The sequence below is a fragment of the Lactuca virosa genome, chromosome 7 (assembly GCF_052849685.1).
Source record: "Lactuca virosa cultivar CGN04683 chromosome 7, Lactuca_virosa_CGN04683_v6, whole genome shotgun sequence".
Classification (NCBI taxonomy): domain Eukaryota; kingdom Viridiplantae; phylum Streptophyta; class Magnoliopsida; order Asterales; family Asteraceae; genus Lactuca; species Lactuca virosa.
The window spans coordinates 197,325,111-197,346,516 of NC_136432.1; the positions used below are offsets into that span (position 1 = coordinate 197,325,111).

At 35.0% G+C, this 21,406-nt stretch overlaps 1 protein-coding gene across 1 annotated transcript; it reads right to left on the reverse strand.

The window, feature by feature from the left end:
• Positions 1 to 7,617: 7,617 nt before the first annotated feature.
• LOC145127438 (uncharacterized) lies at positions 7,618 to 8,970 on the reverse strand. The gene has a single exon (XM_079062634.1). It carries the CDS (start codon positions 8,968 to 8,970, stop codon positions 7,618 to 7,620), a length of 1,353 nt encoding a protein of 450 aa, XP_078918760.1.
• Between the last annotated feature and the right edge of the window lie 12,436 nt (positions 8,971 to 21,406).

Consider the following 21,406-nt stretch of genomic DNA (forward strand, 5'->3'; position numbering starts at 1 on the left):
TTAACTTCCAAGTTCTAATTTCCAAACAAACGTATAAAACATGAAGTTCAATAGTTGTTCCTAGTGACTTGCCAATGTTTGATCCCATTTATATATCAAGAACAATTGATTCCGCCGACAATTCTCGCACGTCTACAATAGAAGATTTTAAAATCAATACATAATATAATTACAATAAACATAAGAAAATTCAGTACCAACTTACCTTCTTCAAACTTATCAAGATCTTCAATGTTTTCTTCCACATTGACTTTAACATCACTTGAGTGGATCCAATCTTGACAACATATTAACGCTTGCACAATTTTTGGAGTTGAATAACTCCTGAATGAATCTAGTACCCTTCCCCGGGTACCAAAAGTGGATTCAGATGCCACTGTTAAAACCAGAATACCTAACACATCACGAGCAACAAACGATAAGATAGGAAACATACCGCACCTCTTTTTCCACCAACCCAAAACTGTGAAATTGTCACTCTGAAAATATTCATCTTCTTCTTCAATATCCTTTGTCAAGTATCTTTCTTGCTCAGACTTAGAATCGTTTGCCCACTGGATTCTGCTTTCCTCCTTTTCACATCGGCTAACATTTTCTGTCGAAGTGATCTAATGGCATTAGCACTATTACCAAACAAACCCACATCATGAGAACTTTGAGTACCAAAGCTAGATGAATGAGAAGGCTTTTACATGTTGATCTGAATGAATCCACTGCAGATATCATCAAAAATTGGAACTGTACAATGAAAGCACTAGAAAAAGAAAAAAAAACATCTGGTATGTAATCGAAAACTAAAACTAACAGAAAAAGAAAAAAAAATAGAAGTCTAGTATGGAATCGGAACTGCATAAGTAAAATTTTCCTTGTTTACAATCAAAGAAATCGAAAACTAACAGAAAGAACTTTAGGTTAAGAGAATTACGATATTACCTGTGATTTCTTGGCTAAAGTCGAGTATGGAACTATCGATTTTAGGTGGTGTTGCACTGTTGTTGGAGTGACAAATTCAAGGTGTTGCTGCTGCTGGACTATCGATAGTGTCGTCGATTGTAGCCTTCCAGTTACAACATTTTTGGAGAGACAGAGTGTCATCATCGATTACGATTTACGTGAGTCGTGAGGGTGAAGCTTGAGTGAACGAGTGGGAATGACAATTGAGGAATCGAGTTTTGACGATTGGAATTTCATGAGGGCTGCCTTGAAGCCTTGAAGTGATCAATTTTAACCTTACGTAAAATAGTAAATGGGCTAAAATAAATTTTACTTTATAATTAATATTTTTATTTAATATATAAATATATAATATATTTTTAAATTAATTAATTTATGAAATTCGGCTTTTCGGTTTGGTTTGGTTTAAACTTCATGAGACCGAAACTCGAACCAAAAACCAAATTCACAATTCAGTTTGGTCTCAGACCAAACCAAAAACCGAATTTGAATATGGTTTGGTTTGGAATCGATTTTGGTTCGATTTGGTTTTCGGGTTTTTCGGTTCCGGACCAAATAATTCTCACCCATAATCAAAACCATATAGCCAAATTACGAAGATGCTAAAGAAATGATGTCTGGATCCATTATTTTTTTTCATTTTTGACATGAAATATTATGCGGCGAACATAATTGTTTCCTTTTTCTGCGAATTTTCTTCAACCAACACGTTCCTTAGGCTCTGGCTTGATTGATGATGAGGATCAATAACTTGAGAATTATATATCTTTCGATATAGCAAGACATCACCAGCTTAAATAAAAGTGGGAGTTACTAGTAGGGTTCCCATTAAACGCTAATATACTTCTCAAGCTCCTTGACCTAAAATAGCAAATTTCAATAGAAAATATGACCCAACGATGTACACCCGAATGAAGTAAAACGCAACAAAATATGTTTACATCGAGGCGCCACTATTGATTATTGATGGTGCTAGCATTGGGCTTACAAATAGGTCTTTGTAAAAATACCCCATTGCCCAAACTTTGAAAGAGGTAGTTGTTATCATTTTGTATTTGGTTGATTCGTCCCTAAGTTGGAGTGACACTGCTATAAGTCTATAATAGTCAGGCCGGCCCTGTCACTAATTTGTCGTTAATACGTTAATATCGGTTCACTAATTTGCCCCCATCAATATTTTTTTAATTTTTGTTCCACTAGCACGTCATCAATCACTTTATATTTTGTACCAAGTATATTACATATTTATAATAAATAAACTGTTAATTTGTTTTTTGTATAGAGATTAGAACAGTATCCATGTTTTAGACAATATTTTTGTAAAAGAAAAAGTACATATATTCACTTTCGTTTCGTAATGCATAACGTCTTTTTAAGGTTCTTTTAAAACAAAATTTATAAAATATTAATAACATATATATAATAAATAATTCTTAGCTTATAAACATATTTACATAATAGTAATAACAAATAAATAGATAATTGATATAATAACAAAATAAAAACTAATATGCTTTTTGTACATGTGTAAGACCCAAAATTTGCAATGCAGGCTTTCAAGATTTGAAAAATATAAGCTCGCAAGTTTTATTTGCAACTTATTTGATGGATCGTTTTGCTTACATACATATTATATATTCAATCTTGGAAGAGCCAAGCCCAACCGATAAGGCATCTCATATTAAGGCTAATATATACAGTATTAACTTATTAAGATCGTACTGCCACCCGTGTATCGGTTCTTAAAGTTAAGATTTGCATATTTTCTTAAAAATGTTCTAGAAATTGAAATGATGTTGTATTATTTATATTGAATAATCTAAAAAGTTCAAGTTTATATCTAGTTCATTGTATTATATTAAACCGAACTAGTGTTGATGAACTTACCCCAACTATTTAAACTGATATGTTTTGTAGTCATATAATTTTGTATTTTTCGATTTCAATCTCACTCCTAAAAGAACAAAACTTACTCATTTGTCAGTGGAAGTGTGCATATGCTTGAAAGACCACTTACACAACATGGAACGAATACAAAATGTTTCCCAGCTTGAAAGAGAAACGTTGAGGGTCGAACAGAAATTCGATAAACAAGAAATATCGATGAGAACGTCGGTACCAGTTACCATACAAGGGCTTGAATATGAATCGGAATTATGCAACATGACTGAGGATGACTAAATTCAAACAACGACAATGACTACGAACAATAAAAAAACAACACTAAAAAAAAGTGAGAAAAACCATTATGATGACAATGATGTTTTATGTTTTTTTATTTGAAGATATATTAATTTAATGTTTTATGTATTTTCATGATCATAAAACCAATAAAAAATAAGAAAAATAAAGAAAATTGCTCCAAAAATGTTGATGCCTTCAACTCTTGTGTCTTAACCTTCATTTCATTTTTGCTTTCTCATTGGCTTTTAACTTGGGCTAAGACACACACAAATAAAAAAAATGAGAAAAATCATTACGATGACAATGATGTTTTATGTTTTTCTATTTGAAGATATATTAATTTAATGTTTTATGTATTTTCATCATCATAAAACCAATAAAAAATAAGAAAAATAAAGAAAATTGCTCCAAAAATATTGATGCCCTTCAACTCTTCTTTCATTTTTGCTTTCTCCTAGCTTTCAACTGTGGGCTAACACACACACACACACAAAAAAAACACAAACAAAAAGTGAGAAAAACCATTATGAAGACAATGATGTTTATGTTTTTCTATACGAAGATATATTAATTTAGTGTTTTATGTATTTTCATGATCCTAAAACCAATAAAAAAATAAGAAAATTGCTCTAAAAATGTTGATGTCTTCAACTCTTATGCCGTCTACGTTCATTTTATTTTTGCTTTCTCCTTGGCTTTCATCTGTGGGCTAAGACAGACACACACAAAAGAAAAAAAGAAATGGATTTCTTAATTTTGGTCTAGTCATATTTCACAAAATCAAAAAATGGTTTTCTCTCCCAACCGTGTTACAATCTGGTCTGGTTCTATTCGTATAGGTTTGATTTTTTGGTAGAATCGGTTTGAAACCAATTTGGTTTCTGAAAAATTTGGTTTTGACTATCGTGACTATGAATCCTTCAAGTTGAACTGTAAAGTGCAGACAATTACAATGTCTTATATTGTCAATCAGTAAAGTTTGCTTAAGGGTTGATTATGAAATCATCTGGTTTGACTATGAATCCTTCAAGTTGAACTATAAAGTGCAGACAAGTACAATGCCTTGTCTTGTCAATCACTAAAGTTTTCTTATGGTTTGACTATGAAATCATCTGGTTTAACTATGAAGTAATCCAATTTCAATACCAACTTTTGTATATTTATAATCAGATTCGTTTGATTTTCCTAATACACTTTCATTACATGTGAAAATGACTTCTTACAACCAAAAAAGCTTTTGTGACCTACCAATATTCTTTCATAATCTTAAAAGAACAAATCCTAATACCTTCACAACCATCAAGAAAACATATACCGACCGCTTTCAATTCTGTTTCGTGGCTTTTAATACAAATTATGTTTTCCCATAAAATTCAATGCCTTTCATTAAATCGTATATATTCTCAATACATGTACATAACTGGGCTAGGTATACATAAGTGGGCTTATAAACATAAAGACCATAGAAAATATATAAAACAATATACTAAAGGAGAATATTATGTCTAACATCCCCCCGTAGTCTGAACGGGACCTCGAGAACGGACGTTCAGACTAGATCTAAAATCAAGAAACAATGTGGATGGCAGGCCTTTAGTAAAAATGTCAGCATACTGAGAAGACGATGGGACATGAAGGACACGTATCTGTCCCAAAGCAACCTGGTCACGAACAAAATGGATATCAATCTCTATATGTTTGGTGCGTTGATGTTGAACTGGGTTGGAGGACAAGTAGACCGCACTAACGTTATCACAGTATACCAGGGTGGCAGATAGAGGGGGATAAAGGAGCTCACGTAGCAGGTTGCGTAACCAACATGTCTCAGCAACGACATTCGCAACACCCCAATACTCTGCTTCAGCACTAGAACGAGAGATCGTACCCTGTCTTTTAGATGACCATGAAAGAAGATTCTGACCTAAAAACACGCAATATCCAGAAGTAGAGCGACGAGTAGAAGGACAGCCAGCCCAATCAGCATCAGAGTAGGCAATAAGACCATGCGACGGAGATATGTATAGTTGAAGACCATGATCCAAAGTGCCATGTAGATACCGGAGAATACGCTTAAGAGCCGTGAAATGAGGCTCCCGAGGATCATGCATATAGAGACAGACCTGCTGAACAGCATAAGTAATGTCTGGTCTGGTAAAGGTCAGATACTGAAGTGCACCAGCGAAACTGCGGTATAAAGTGGGATCAGAGACAGGAGGACCCATACCATCAAACTTGGCAGATGATTCCGCTGGGGTTCGTGCGGGTTTGCAATGACGCATACCAGCACGATCAAGAATCTCCGTGGCATACTTCTGTTGAGATAGAAACATTCCATGTCTGTCACGTGTAACAGCAACACCCAGAAAATAGTTTAGAGCACCCAAATCAGTCATTGAGAATTCTGAACGGGGAGAATCAATGATTTGTTGAAGAAGAGCAGAGGATGAGGCAGTTAAGACAATATCATCCACATAAAGGAGCAAATACGCGATCCGGTCACCCTGTCTGTAAATAAAAAGAGAAGTATCGGATCTACTGTTAGTAAAACCACGACCGGTGATGAACTGAGCGAAACGGTGGTACCAAGCACGGGGTGCCTGTTTTAGTCCATATAAGGACTTCTTTAATAAACAAACATGAGTAGGAGCGGACGAGTCTCGGAACCCGGGGGGGCTGATGCATGTAGACAGTCTCCTGAAGATTCTCGTGAAGAAAAGCATTCTTCACATCTAGCTGATGAACCGGCCAATGATGAGAAATTGCCAAGCTGAGAACGGTGCGTATCGTAGCCGGTTTAACAACCGGACTAAAAGTCTCATCACAGTCAATATCAGGACGTTGACTACGACCATTTGCCATGAGACGCGCCTTATAGCGAGCTAGAGACCCATCTGCATTATGTTTCTGTTTAAACAACCAAATACAATTAACCACATTAGCATCGGGGGGCCGAGGCACAAGCTCCCAAGTCCCGTTAGAAATAAGTGCATTAAATTCTTCTTTCATAGCATTTAACAAGTTAGGATCTTGAAACGCTTCAGAATAAGAACGCGGGACATGGGAGGAAGATGACTCGACATGAAGATTAAGTTTATCAATGGGTTTGACAATACCGTGGCGTTTACGAGTGCCCATAGGATGAGTGCTTGTAGTGATAGGATGAACCGGAGCACGAGGAGGACCAGACACATCCGAAGAAGAGGTACCAATAGTAGAAGAAACAGGAGTAACAGCAGCCGAGTTGGGTTGTTGAGTGGCAGGATCTGGACCAAAAGAATGAGGGCCAGTGTTATGAGAGGGTGTGGGTTGAGAATTGAGGGGTTGAGCTCTATGAGAAGGGTGATTAAACATGTTGCGTGTCTCCTCAATATGTAAGAAATCATAGTTAGGAGAATCATTTGGAGTCATTAAACCAAAGGGAAATACGGTTTCGTCAAAAGTTACGTGACGGGAAATGATGATTTGGTTTGTTTCAAGGTTAAGGCAGCGATATCCTTTATGAATCGAGGGGTAACCAAGAAAAATACAAGGAATAGAACGAGGTTGAAGCTTGTTGGTATTTTTAAGGTGAGGATAGCAAAGACACCCGAAGACACGAAGGTGAGTATAAGTGGGATATTTTTGAAAGAGTTTGTAGTATGGGGAGTCATTCTTAAGGGTGGTGGAGGGAAGAATATTTAGGAGGTGAGTAGCCATATGGAGAGCTTCAACCCAATATATGGGAGGTAGGTGAGCTTAAAAGAGAGGTGTGCGAATGGTGTTATTTATGGTACGAAGCATGCGTTCAGTTTACATGTTTTGTTGAGAAGTGTACGGGCAAGAGAAACGCATATGAATGCCATGAGTGGTGCAAAGATTATGAAACTGGGAGTTGTCAAATTCTTTTCCATTGTCACATTGAAAAGTTTAGATATCTGTGTGAAATTGATTTTTGATATAAGCACGAAATATGACAAACTTGGAGAAAACATCAGATTTGTTACGTAGGGGATACACCCACAAAAAATGAGAAAATTGATCTAGAAAAATGATATAATATTTAATACCACTATGACTTTCCAACGGGGAAGTCCAAACATCAGAATGAACAACTTGAAAGGGAAATAAAGCTTTAGTTTTAGACAAAGCAAAAGACAAACGGACATGCTTGCCAAGTTGACAAGCATGGCAAAGTAAATGAGAATCTTTTTTATTACAAGAAATGACTTTATTTGATAATAGATGCTTGAACACTTGCTGGCCGGGATGACCGAGACGTTGATGCCACGTGGAAGACTTGACACTAACAAAAGCTTGAGGAGTTGGACTTGTAACGGGATAGAGATCACCGGTGCTATCGCATCGAAGAAGAATTTGTTTCGTTAAAAAGTCCTTCACAGAAAAACCAAATTCATCAAACTCAATAGAACATTTATTATCACGGGTGAACTTACGCACAGAAACAAGATTTTTAATAATTCGGGGGGTAATAAGAACATTTTATAAATGAAGCGTTCGAAACAGATTATAACCAAGAGTGGTGTTACCCGTTTCTGTGATGGGAATGCGAGATCCATTACCGACTAAAACTGAGAAATTAGAATTATTACATTTATTGCTAAAGGACTGGAGAATACCTGGGTCGGCGTTAAGGTGAGCGGTGGCACCAGTGTCCATGTACCAGTCTGCAGTTCCCGGATCATGAAGATTCATAGTGGAGAAAGCATGTGGTAAAAGGGTGGCTTGATCCGACGAAGCATAGGGAGAATTGGACCAGCCAGAAAAATTGGTAGTGGGTTGTCCATTACAGAATAGAGCTTGCTGCTGGCCCTGAGAAGGCTGATTCCAAGGAAATTGAGTGGAAGGCGCATGAGAGCTGGATTGATTAGTCCATTGGGCTGCTGGCCAGTGGGCCGAAGATGGTGGAGTCGGAAGCAGGCCACGTTGAAGTGGGTAGTAGACAGGCCAAGGAATCGATGATCCCCAGCCCTCAAAAAAATTACCAGTGCCGCCTTTAGGACGAGATGAGCGACCACGACCCCCTCTACCATTGCGACCTCCTCTTCCACCGCTGCCACCGCCGCGATTCTGTCTACCACCGCCGCAGGAGCCATTGCTGCTACGAGATATGTTATTGGAGGAGTTTGTGGATCGGGATTGGTGCTCGGTAGCAAGAACGGTAGGGGAAGAGGAAGTATCACAGTTAGATGTTTGAAGACCACGTTTTGGTTCTTTTAACATGGAGCGTTCCTCATTAGATAGCATAGAACGCATCTCCAAAAACGAGGGAAAAGGTTTGGAGTACCGGATCGTAGGGATGATGTGGGCATAAGTAGAAGGTAGGCCATTGAGAGCATACATGACGAGAGATCTCGGGGGCACAGGAGATCCGATATTAGAAAGGAGATCGGCAATGGCCTTGATCTTGGTACAGTATTCAAGAATGGTGGAGTTGCCAAGAGTGATATTTCGAAGTTCATCCTCCAATTCAATTGCTTGAGATTCCTTACTTTCGTGAAAGAGATCCTGTAGGGCACCCCATATGTCGGCAGCAGTACAACCTGGTTTGATGATCGATTGAAGAACAGGTTGGGATAGAGTGGCATACAACCATTGTTTAACTACATTATCTACTCGAGGCCATGATGGGTCGTCCGGTATAGGGTCAGGAGGTTCAAGGTGATCGAACACCTCATAGCCACGACAGTGAGTCTGAAAAAGTTCCTTCCAAGCGTCATAGTTGAGTCGATCGATGTCAAGAATGAGAGGCACATAAGATTTTATGTTGGTAATTCCGTATATCTTGTCGGTGGGACAAGAGGTGGGGATAGAAGAGTCTTCTTTAGGAGGCATGGAATGGAGAAGCACAGAGGAGCAGAAGACGCAGAGAAGCAGAAGAAGAAGATACTGTGTGATAAGGGATCGGCTAGGGTTGGCACGTAGAAAGGCCTGATACCATATTACAAATTATGCTTTCCCATAAAAGTCAATGTCTTTCATTAAATCGTATATATACTCAATACATGTACATAACTGGGCTAGGTATACATAAGTGGGCTTATAAACATAAAGACCATAGAAAATATATAAAACAATATACTAAAGGAGAATATTACGTCTAACAACTTTAGGTTGCGTGGTATGTCATCTTTATTTTATTGATTTAATTAATAGTTGTAGGTAATGTAGCTCCTTTAGATTTTGCATGTGACTGATATAAGTATTTTTAATTTTTATGTAGATTCGTACCTTCCTTAGGTGGATGATACCATTAATATATGTGGGTTATTTACCCCTACTTGGCAACTATCTGACAACAATGTACTTTGCGATGGCTTTGGACGGAAATCATGAACCCCTACTGTTAGCAGTTGGTTTGGGAACCTTAGAGTGTGAGGAATCTTGGGCATGGTTCATGAGGAAGTAAAAAAGAATGTTTAGGTAACATTAAAGAGGTTGGTTTCATAAGCCACCTATGTGATAAAATAGACTTTGTCGTTGGGAGAATCTACCCATATTCATATCATGGGTATTGTCCTAAAGATATAGCTCGGAAAATACGAGATTCTGTCGGACATAATGATACCATTGTCGAAAAGCTGTTTTGGAAGTCATGTAGTGCATATAGTGTCCATGAATTTTACTTGTGTTTGGAAAGCTTTCAAAGTGCATGTAGGAATCCAATTGTATGGTTTGACAATATAACCATATCAAAATGGGCATGGGCATTTTTTTTTTCCTAAAGTACGTTATAATGTTAAATTGATTGATATTCCTATAATTGTGAATATTATATCCACCTATACATATGAGTTACCTATAACAACAATCATTGAGTTAACCAATCAGTCGATTCAAGTGACATATGTTGAACGGGCTGAAGTTAGAGGTAAATTTATACTTATAATTTTTTATTTCTTGTGTTATTATTTCTAAATTAACAAATTTCACAGGGAGGATTTCTATTGGTGTGATCACTTATGCTGAGAATAAGGTTCAACAGCGAGTGAACAAGTCTTATAATTGTGAGGCGGGACGTATTTGAAGGTATATTAATTTAATGTTTTATGTATTTTCATGATCATAAAACAATAAAAAAAATAAGAACATTAAAGAAAATTGCTCCAAAAATTGTTGATGCCTTCAACTCTTCTGCCTTCTACCTTCATTTCATTTTGCTTTCCCCTGACTTTCAAATGTGGGCTAACACACACACAAAAAAAAAAAGTGAGAAAAATCATTATGATGACAATGATGTTTTATGTTTTTCTATTTGAAGATATATTAGTTTAATGTTTTATGTATTTTCATGATTCTAAAACTAATAAAAAAGATAAGAAAATTGCTCTAAAAATGTTGATGCCTTCTACGTTTATTTCATTTTTGATTTCTCCTCGGCTGTCATCCGTAGGCTAAGACATACACACAAAAAAAGAAAAAAAGAAATCGACATCTTAACTGTGGGCTAGTCATATTTCACAAAATCAAAAAATGGTTTTCTCTCCCAACCGTGTTACAATCCGGTCCGGTTCTATTCGCATAGGTTTGATGTTTTGGCAGAATCGGTTTGAAACCAATTTGGTTTCTGAAAAAATTGGTTTTGACTATTGTGGTTATGAATCTTTCAAGTTGAACCGTGAAGTGCAGACAATTAAACAAAAACAACAAAGGCTTATTTTGCAACAAAAAAAATATCAATAACTAAATATGCAAAATAAATATTAAGAACTAAAGTCTACAAAATGAGAAATATATTACATTTTACGTCAATTTTTACCGGCTTATCTGGAATAGGCGGTTATAAGGATTGAATGTATACAGTTTAACAAGTTGAAGGAGTAAATGTAAACGAAAAAAAACTCATTAACCAAATATGTAAAAACCGAAAAATATATTATCTTTTAAGTAATTATTCCCAATGTTTTAAACACCGGTTTGAACCGTACGGTCGAATCGGTTGGACCGGGAACCGGGTAAGGAAGCAGTTCAACTATCACCGGTTTATGTCTATTTCTGAACCGGAACGAACCGGCCAATTTTTACAAAAATCCGGTTAAACCGGTTAAATTGAATAAAAACACATGAAATTGAAACATTTTGCATAATAAACTTTGGTGGTTTTTTCACATCTATAAAAAATTTTCTAAATAAAAACACATGATAAATTTTATAAAGTTTTTTGATGTATTTGTATTCGTCTAGGACTTTATTTTCTTTTTAATGCACGTGGATTGATATAAAACTTATGGTTGTGTGTTATTTTAATGTATTTAGATTGATCTACAACTTGTTTTCTTATGTATTTTTAATGTTTGAACTTGTGGACATCAAATTCTTGATTTATATATGTATGTATAGAAAAATACGAAGAAAGATGAAAATTTTAGAAACCGGTTTTACTCGGCGGTCGAACCGGTTAAACTGGAAACCGTTCACCATACCGGTTCAACTAAAAAACCGGTTTTTAAAACATTGATTATTCATTTTTAATACGTGTTAATTTTTGAGTTGGACTCGTACACAATTTCATAGGAAATTCAAATTAGTTATAAAAGACATCTCAGAAAAAATTTAGAATTATGCTATTTTTCAATTAGTCAAAATTATTTATCATGATCACTAGCGAATTGTTATTTCTTTTGTCGGAATTGATCATATACATAATTTAACAAATTTATCGGTATCCTCAAAATATCTTTAAATTCATGAATGATAATTTAATACTGGAAATATAAACAGTCAAAGAAGAAATATAATTATTTTGACTTAAATATATGTGATTTATCCCCCCATTAACTTAAATATATATCACTGTCGTCATCAAATATCTGAAATGAAATAAAATAAGGTTGGAAGTGTCGGACCACGTTATATAACTAGGGAGAAAAGGGGGTGGGTGTGTGAACATAATTCTCGCGCATTATATATATATATATATATATATATATATATATATATATACTAAGCGAATGCCTGCGCGTTGCGCATAAACATCTATATAGCTAAAATCTTTACAAATATATGTTTTTTTAAATATAACAATAATGTTGTTAAATTTGATATAATAATTCGTATACTAAGTTGATATAATATATTGATTATTTTGAATGACCTCTACCCGCGGGTTACTCATGAATAAAATTAAATATAATATATCGTTTAATGTTATTTATAGTTGTTGTTATTGTTAATTATTTTTTTAAAATTTATTTGCTTAAAGTTTTAATTTCTATCATTGTAATTATTTAAAACATCAAATAATTCTTATTTTTTATTTATTTTAAAGGTAACAATAAAATCATTTATGTAGACTTATTTTTAACTATCATTATTGTAAGTTATTTTAAGATACTTATTTGAAAACTTTTAATGATTATAAAATATCTTTAGGAAATATTTTAGTTAAATTGATATACAATTTAGTTTTTGCATTCAGCATTACAATTTATCACTTTTAACTATTCACAAAATATTCTTTGAGTTTTTTAAGTGAAACTGAAATTTATATTAAAGTTGACCCTGTAATGTTATATTTAAATTAACAATTTAAGTATTTTGTCCAAACTGTTCAAAAACTGTAGCTTTAATTTGATAATGGTTTACATACAACAACATATTAAATCTAATAAATTAAGTATAATATGTTAAAAGTTAAAGACATAACTTTATAAGTAGAAGTAAAAATATTATTTTAATATTGAAATTTAGTTTATTTATGATTACACTTTAGGTTTGATACTTATTTAACCTTATTAACCAACTTGTAATCATTATTAGAAAGACACTACAATTTATCACTTTTAACTATTTACAAAATATTCTTTAGGTTGTTTAAGTTGAACTAAAATTTATATTGAAGTTGATCCTGTAAGGTTATATTTAAATTAACAATTTAAGTATTTTATACAAATTGTTCAAAAGTTGTAGCTTTAAAATGATAATGGTTTACTTACAACAACATATTAGACCTAATAAATGAAGTATAATATATTAAAAGTTAAAAACATAACTTTATAAGTAGAAGAAAATATATTCTTTTAATATTGAAATTTAGTTTATATATGATTACACTTTAGGTTTTATATTTATTAACCTTATTAACCAACTTATAATCATTATTAGAAAGAAATTGAAAAGTTATGGGAGTTTCAAATGAATGTGGTGAAAGGAAAATAAATGAGAGTTTCAAATGAATGTGGTAAAAAGAAAAATGCTCATGGCACTCATGGCATGTTTCAACAGTAACTTTCTTTCGTTTCTCACTTTTGTCACACGGTTTTTATATATTTGTAAGACTGCACGGTTTGTTTAGCTAATTCACACTTTACCCTCAATTTTTTCATCGTCTATTAATATTTGCACACTTTTATCCCAAATGCTTACTCGCTTATTCACTTTCCACATGGTTTTCTCTTAACTCCTTCCTGATATCTTCCTCACCAAACATGAATTTTTTTGGTTTTGGAGTTTGGCCACATAATTTTCAAACTTTGATAATTTTAGTCTCCATTGTTTATTTTTTCTCAATTTCGTCACACAACTTTCACTATCTTTTTTTTAAAATGCCACATAATTTTCAAGCTTTGATAATTTTAGTCCCCATTGTTTATTTTTTCTCAATTTCGTCACACAACTTTCACCGTCTGTTTTTTAAAAGAATTGTTTTGGAGTTTGGCCACATAATTTTCAAACTTTGATAATTTTAGTCCCCATTGTTTATTTTTTCTCAATTTCGTCACACAACTTTCACCGTCCTTTTTTAAAAAGGCCACATAATTTTCAAGCTTTGACAATTTTAGTCCCCATTGTTTATTTTTTCTCAATTTCGTCACACAACTTTCACCGTCTTTTTTTTTAAAGAATTCTTTCAACAGGAATGTTTTTGCTTTTAGAGTTTGGCGATATAATTTTCAAGTTTTGATAATTTTAGTCCCTATTTTTTATTGTTTCTCAATTTCGTTACACAACTTTCACCGTCTTTTTCTAAAAAGAATGACCCGTGCAACGCACGGACCTTTTCCTAGTTAAGATTATTTGATGTATAAAATTGTAGGTTTTTTAAACATTATAATAAGAACAATCAAATTTTATAATGATCTATATATTTAATTTACGCATGAATAAAATTAAATATAATTTTTTATTTAATGTTATTATTATATATATATTAAGTTTATGAAAGATTGTAACAGTATTCGTTCCCTTATTTTGTCAAAATCTATCCCTCAACTTATATTAACTTTGTGTAAATACCCCTTGATGGGCTCTTTTGTCATATCTATATTGTTAGTAGAGACGTGTCATTTTTACGTACGCGTAGTCATCGGCTTCTGACACCACGAACATACGTGCCTTCTTCTCTTTCTTTCACCGCCTCATCTTTTATTTTTAGAGGTTTTTCTTAAATGTTAAATTTTGATTGTCCTATTCGTCTGCTCCCATCTTCGATTGAAGCTTCCATCACCATTCACATGCTTTTCTGGTAAATGGAATTGATCCCCAAAATACACAATCTCTTCTCCTCTTCTCGCCTGACCATCTTCCCTCCGCTTGCTCTGACGTTTCTTCTTCTTCTTCTGAGAATCGTTGACCTACACCAACTCCTACCCTAGAGAGCGAGTTTCAAAATCTTCGGCCCCCACCACCGGATGTTCGACGTTCAAATCGACGATTTAGGGCTTCCGACTTATGGCTGAATCGGTATGTATTTCATGCTCTTAAGTGGATGATTATCAACGATCGATCTCTCTGTTAACGGCATCATAAACACTTTTTCCTCTAGGTTTATGTGTTGTATTGTCGAACTTTGTCTGCTTCTTAGTGTGCATCGCCATCTATTCGCGTTGATGTTTCTCTAGATTTGGAGGTTTGGCCTTAAATCTGATTTGGGTATGTGTAATTTTGTTGTTCAAGATTGTGTGTGTTTTGAATGACTACAAAATAACGCCCAAGATAGAGAGACTGGACGAGGTTGAAAGGGAAGCAGGAAGAAACAGCAACGCAGACCGGCGCTGGTGGTGGTCTCTCTTCCTTTGTTAATAGAAGCCACACCTCCTCAAAGCCAAAACTCCGTCAGCAACAACACTAAAATCAATTGGGTACTCTCACTGCTCTCTTTGTCTATCTATACTCTGTACAAACAATTGATTTCTCCCAAATCTCTTTGCTTCCGATTTTCCTTTATCTTCTATTCCGTTTGATATGTCGTTTCCTGGTGATAAGGATGAACTTCTCACGTGTAGGTAGTGATTTGAAGGAAGAGATAAAATTGTTTTCCGAGGTCACTGAGGTGATTCTTCTAAACATTGTAGTTCTTTTCTTCTAAATATTGTTATACTAATGAATATTTAATAATTTTTTACATATGAATAGCCTTTTAAGAATTTTAATTTAAACAATTGCCTCCTGATCCATGGAAACTTCATCTATGAAAGGTGGCCAGAAGGTGTTTCATGAAATGCCTATCCAAGCAGATGTTTGGGTCTGATAGTTAGCATAAGTAACTTGAGAGGTATGCTCTCCTTATATGAAGCAAATAATGAAGAAATTAAAAGGGTTTAATTTTTTTTTCTACAGGTTTCAGATACATGGAAAGAACCCTTATACAAGAATAGTATCTCAAGATCAAGAAGAATCATTAAAAGTAAATCCTTTTACTTTTACTTCACATCCATAATTTTCCTCAGTGTAAGTAAATCATCTGATGCGTTTCATATATTGTTGTCGTATCTATAGGTGATACATAAGATATGTACACTCAATTTGTGGCTTCAGTATGTGAAGGGATAACTGCTACAATTGAACATGGTGACGAAAATGCTTCAGGGGTACAACTTGTATTATTGATTCAGTTCATTGACTAAATGGGTGTTCCTTTAGCCTTAATACGGATAGGACGACTTAATAGACAGGGAAATCAGGGTTTTCCTATTAAATCCCAATTAATTATTATTATTATTATTAATAGAGTTTCACTTTTACTCAAGCCAATGAGAGCAAATCAACAAAGAGATTTGTGAAAGAGATGATTTTGAGGATGTAGTAGTTTGATCAGGAAGATGGAGATGCAACAGAGGACTGGTGCCTATTTACTGGTAATAACTTCATCCTTATATTTGTTGTTTTTTATTTAATTATTTTATTGAATAGTTTATTATTATTTATAAAACACTGGTCATTTATAGTTTGACAGTTTGACAACATACTGTCTATGTGCTTGATTTACAATTTTACATCCCAAATCATGCTACTAGACAGACACTGTGAGCCACCATCCAGGTTTACTGAAAATAAATAAAGATAATTAATTACTCTTAACTTTTCATTATTTAATCTTTTTTTTTCCATTTGCAGATGTATTACCTCCTATTTATGACCCCATGCTACATAACTTCTACGCCTATGCAACCAATGATCCAAAATTTCGCGTTCTTATTCCAGAATTCGTGCATGTTTCTTTAATTTATATATTATTTTCTATGACTAGATGGGCATTTTCGTCGTTTGCACAAACAAGAAATCAAAAGCAAATCACTCTCTTACCTTTTTTAAGTAGGGAGGAGATCTTTCATATTTCCAGTTGTTTTTTGTATTCATCCATATGAAAAAAGATGTTTTTGGCTTTTATGCACCTCATTTTAATTGAAGAGACAGACAAAAATAATTTGGTACTTTTTTTTTCAAGAATGTGCTTCCAAGGTTACGAATTTTTGAAGCTCATGGTGTGTAAGCCTTTCTACAATATTTTTGGTACTTTGTAATTCTCTTTTGTTCCATGTATTTTTCATTTTATTTATTACCTAGATTAATTGGGTATTTTTCTTAATATGGGAAATTCTTTTAATTTTCTTATAAGTGATTGTGGTTTTAGTTGATGTAAAGTTTTGATATACTACTTTGATCTGCAAACAAATCTGTTTTTGACATTGCTAAATAGTAGGTTGTTATCTATAGCCTAATGTGTATCCTTGAGAAAATGAAACATTTCTTAATGTGATTATTTTTTCTAGATTGATTTTCATTTGGTGGGGTTTTTTTCTCTTTTTCTTTGAATAATAGGATGATATTTTCTTATAAGGACATTATTCTTAAATGAAAAGCCAAAATACAGTAAATAGCGATGTACTTTACTCTTTTTAACAATACGAACAACATACTTTATTTTTCCCCAAATCTGAGGTTCAATTTGCTGATAATTTACATTGTCGGGGTCAGATTTTGACTAAATGGGTAGAGACGTTTCGTTTAGTAGATACGAAATATCTTGAACAAAGGTTACAACCGATATCATAGGAACACATCTGGTCCGTCTGCCCCCCGCGAAGTCGGGGTTACCAATCTAGTTTTTAATTAATGTTATGATTAATTAATTTAAAAAATATTTATTTGATTGAGTGTTATTTTTAATTATTGTTATAGTTAACTAATTAAAAACCTTATTTTAAAATATTTATAATAAATGACTCATAAACGTTTTTTGATAAATATCAAGTAAAATAAAAAAAAACATAATTTTCATTACTTAGACCATCTTTAATGGTAGTTTTTATGAATTATTAATATTATATCAAACACTCAATAACATAGAGAACATATATTTATTTTTTCAAAAACACACTTCAAACACATTAACATTCATAGTTTTTTCTTACTTATTTCATTAATGTGAAGAAAACTCATCAAAACACAATTCATGTTTAAACACATTTCAAAAACTTCAAAAGTCTTAACATTTTTCTTTTAGCTCAAAATGTAAAACATTCACCTAAAAAATTCTGGTTGTTTCTATCTTCCATTTTCATTCGCAAACACACTTTCAAGGCATTACATATCAAAATTCACAGACATTGTTTCTTTTGGCTCTAAATATACAACCTTGAGATAAATCTCCATCATCTCTAAATATCATAAACATTTGTATTGGCTCATGTACACAACAAACTTTGTATGGAATTTTAAGAAACTATAAGGAAAAAAGATATGGAAAGAAGAAAGCAAACCTATTTGAAACTTTTTCATTCTCATGCACTCTAGATAACGAAAATAAAAATAGAAGATAAAAAAATGAAAAGAGAAAAGAAGTAAATATTTTGTTATATAGGTGTAACTACCCAAAAATACGACCCAAAAAGTTCATTCTTAATTCATTAAAACCAATATGCCAAACACAACATCAATACACACTCATCATAAGAAATGTATCAAACATCATCTCAAATCAGAGTAAAACACAAAAGACGTAACTAAGTGATGTGTGCCCTGCTATCATCCCGAGCTCTTTCATTTGAAAACTGAAGTACCTGAAACATAAACTGAAAACCGTAAGCACAAAGCTTAGTGAGTTCCCCAAAATACCACATACCATACATATAAAGGGACCTGCCCAATGAGTATAACGGGCCCCACCCTAACTCCTATAACGGCCCCCGCCCACTGAGTATAACTGGCCCCGCCCTAACTCGCATAACGGGCCCCGCCCAACGAGTATAACGGGCCCCGCCCACTAAGCATATAACCATATAATCATATAAACTTTCAAAACCATGCGAAAATCACAAAGATAATAGTATACCGTACAATAATCAGGCCTTGTCCACATACAAGTCATATATGCAAAACCAGATACTAACATACATGTAACACCCCGACTCCCAGGTATAAAATTTAAAGGCTTAAAGTCATATTCTTGGACCTACTCGCCGAGTTGGTTGCCCCCAACTCGTCATGTAGAAACAGATCAGACCGCGTAAATTATGAGGTCTACTCGACGAGTCGGAGGACCCCCGACTCGACGAGTAGGAGCTGGAAAATGAAACCCTAATTTTTAGGGTTTGCACCCTATTTAAAGGACCTTAAGTCCTTTCTTCCATCCCCTTACCACCTCTTGACGGCCAGAAGAAACCCTAATCGGTCTAGACCTTGTTCTTGAGTGTTTGTGAGATTTAAAGTGTGATTTTGGTGCATTTTGTAAAGAAGGTTTGAAGGCTAAGGAGATTAGAGCAAGAGAAGTTTGTGGATCTGAATCTACTTCATCTTGGAATCATTTTGAAGGTAACAAGTTGTTACCTTGACTTCCCTCTAGCTAGATCTCTTCATGCTTAAGTTTAGGGCCATTTTGGCATATTTGTGAACCATTTTGGGTATTGGTCATGATCTGAAGTTGTAACTTCATGTCTGGGCTTCTCTAAGTCTCTATAGCCATAAAGTTATCTGATTTAGCAAGCTTGGGCCTTTCTCTTTGGGTTAAACCTTTCCCTTAGCTTGGTTTTGGCATTTAGGACCATGCATGTACGTAAAGTTTGCAACTTTACGTGGAAACCAAGCCCTAGGAGGTTAGATCTGCAATATGGAGCTTTGCGGTGGCTTAAAAACGTCTGGATAAGAAATGGACTGCATGAACTCGACGATTTGCATAGTCGACTCGGTGAGTCAGTTGAAGAATGCCCGTATTGGTCCTGCATGAACTCGACAAGTCAGTAAGAGGACTCGACGAGTTAATTAGGGTTTTCCCTGACATCTGGACACGCATGGACTCGACGAGTTGGTGGGAAACACGGCGAGTCAATTAGGGTTTTATGATTTCCTGATTTCTTAAGGAACTCGACGAGTTGCTAGCTGCACTCGACGAGTTGGGTCAACATGGACTGTTGACTTTGACTTTGACCAAGGGTTGACCAGTTTGACTTTTGGGGGTATTTTGGTAATTTGGGAATTTATAGAAGGGGATCATTGGTGGATGTAAGTGTTGGTCTTGGAGCTGCATTTATTGGAGTTTGACCTGATCACTTCGAGCTACTTGTGAGGTGAGTTCTTCTCACTATATCAACAGGGTCTAAGGCACCAAGGCCGACCCTTTATGATTTGTTTCCTGGTTATAGGATGGTTGCTATGTTAGTGATCCGTTAAATCGATATCCTGGTTATAGGATGGTTGTTCTGTTAGTGATCGGTTAGATCAGTATCATGGTTATAGGATGGTTGCTATGTTAGTGATCGGTTAGACCGGTATCCTGGTTATAGGATGGTTGCCATGATTAGTGATCTGTTAGATATGTATGGCTATCTGTACTTGCTAGCTAGCGTATGATATTTATGTGCACATGTTTGTTGGTTTGGGGGATTGGGTTGAGGCAGGTCTTGCTTTGTGATGTAGGCCAAGATACCTAGGGCGGACTGGATAGACTGCAGACCCGGTTAGGACATACTAGTCAGGCCGAAGGCCCGACGAGCGGTACAGATAGGCTGTAGGCCCTGCGAGGCGGTCCAGATGTGTCGAAGGCTCGGAGAGCGGCCCAGATAGGCTGAAGGCCTGCGAGGCGGTCCAGTCAGGCTGAAGGCTCATTATGCATGTTGTTCGCTTATATGATATGATTATGTTTGTATGGCGTTGGTATTTGGGGGAACTCACTAAGCTTTGGGCTTACAGTTGTTGATTTCGTTTTTGGTACTTCTGATGATCGCGGGAAGGCGAAGGCGTGATCGTATGCCTCCTTATGTTTTCATGATTTGATTCTGGGATACTCTGACATTATACTATTTTGAAAAACAAGTTTTGTAATAATCATTGGTTTTAAATGTTTTAAAAAGTTTAAATTTGGCACGATTTTTATGGATGTTACAAGTTGGTATCAGAGCCTTGGTTTGAGTGAATTGGAGGAAACACTCATGTATCTCTAGTCTCAAACTAAGGACAAGATTTTAAAGTGATTTTTTTAAATGGTTTTCAAAATAATAAAGGAGGATGCAAGTGTACGATCAGTCAGAGCTCGCGAATAGACCCCAAAATACCTCACGGATTATTTGATTTTGTGATATGTTAGAACAGCATGCTAGTACTAGGCTAGCGATCTTCAGGAATTGCATGATAGAATTGCCTGATTATATGATGCCTGATAGCCTAGAGTTTTTCCTTATATCAAATTGACATCATTACTATAGTTGCTTAGTGTATGCATCACGGACGTACATAATTAAGATCTTATAGCCTGAGAATGTTTAGTTTGGCCTTATTTCCTGTTCTTGTATGATTAAGGGCTTAGGGTAGGATCAGGTATTCGAAAGTCTATAGGGTCCAGCGTTATGTATGGCTAGCATACACGAGTGTTGAAGGGTTGGTGGAAGTTTCATGGATGGGTGGGATGTGCGAGGTCGGTAGGCCAGTATGAGATATTTAGCATTCCTCTAGGAGTGAGGATTGAGCGCTTGCTATGTTTATGTACATTGTTAGGGCGTTGTGGTGATACTTGAGACAAATATGGGTAGGTGTGCAAGGTAGTATGGGCCTGTACTAA

Excerpts from the sequence above, each read along its gene's own strand:
- LOC145127438 (XM_079062634.1), bottom strand. The coding sequence starts at position 8,970 with ATGCCTCCTAAAGAAGACTCTTCTATCCCCACCTCTTGTCCCACCGAC.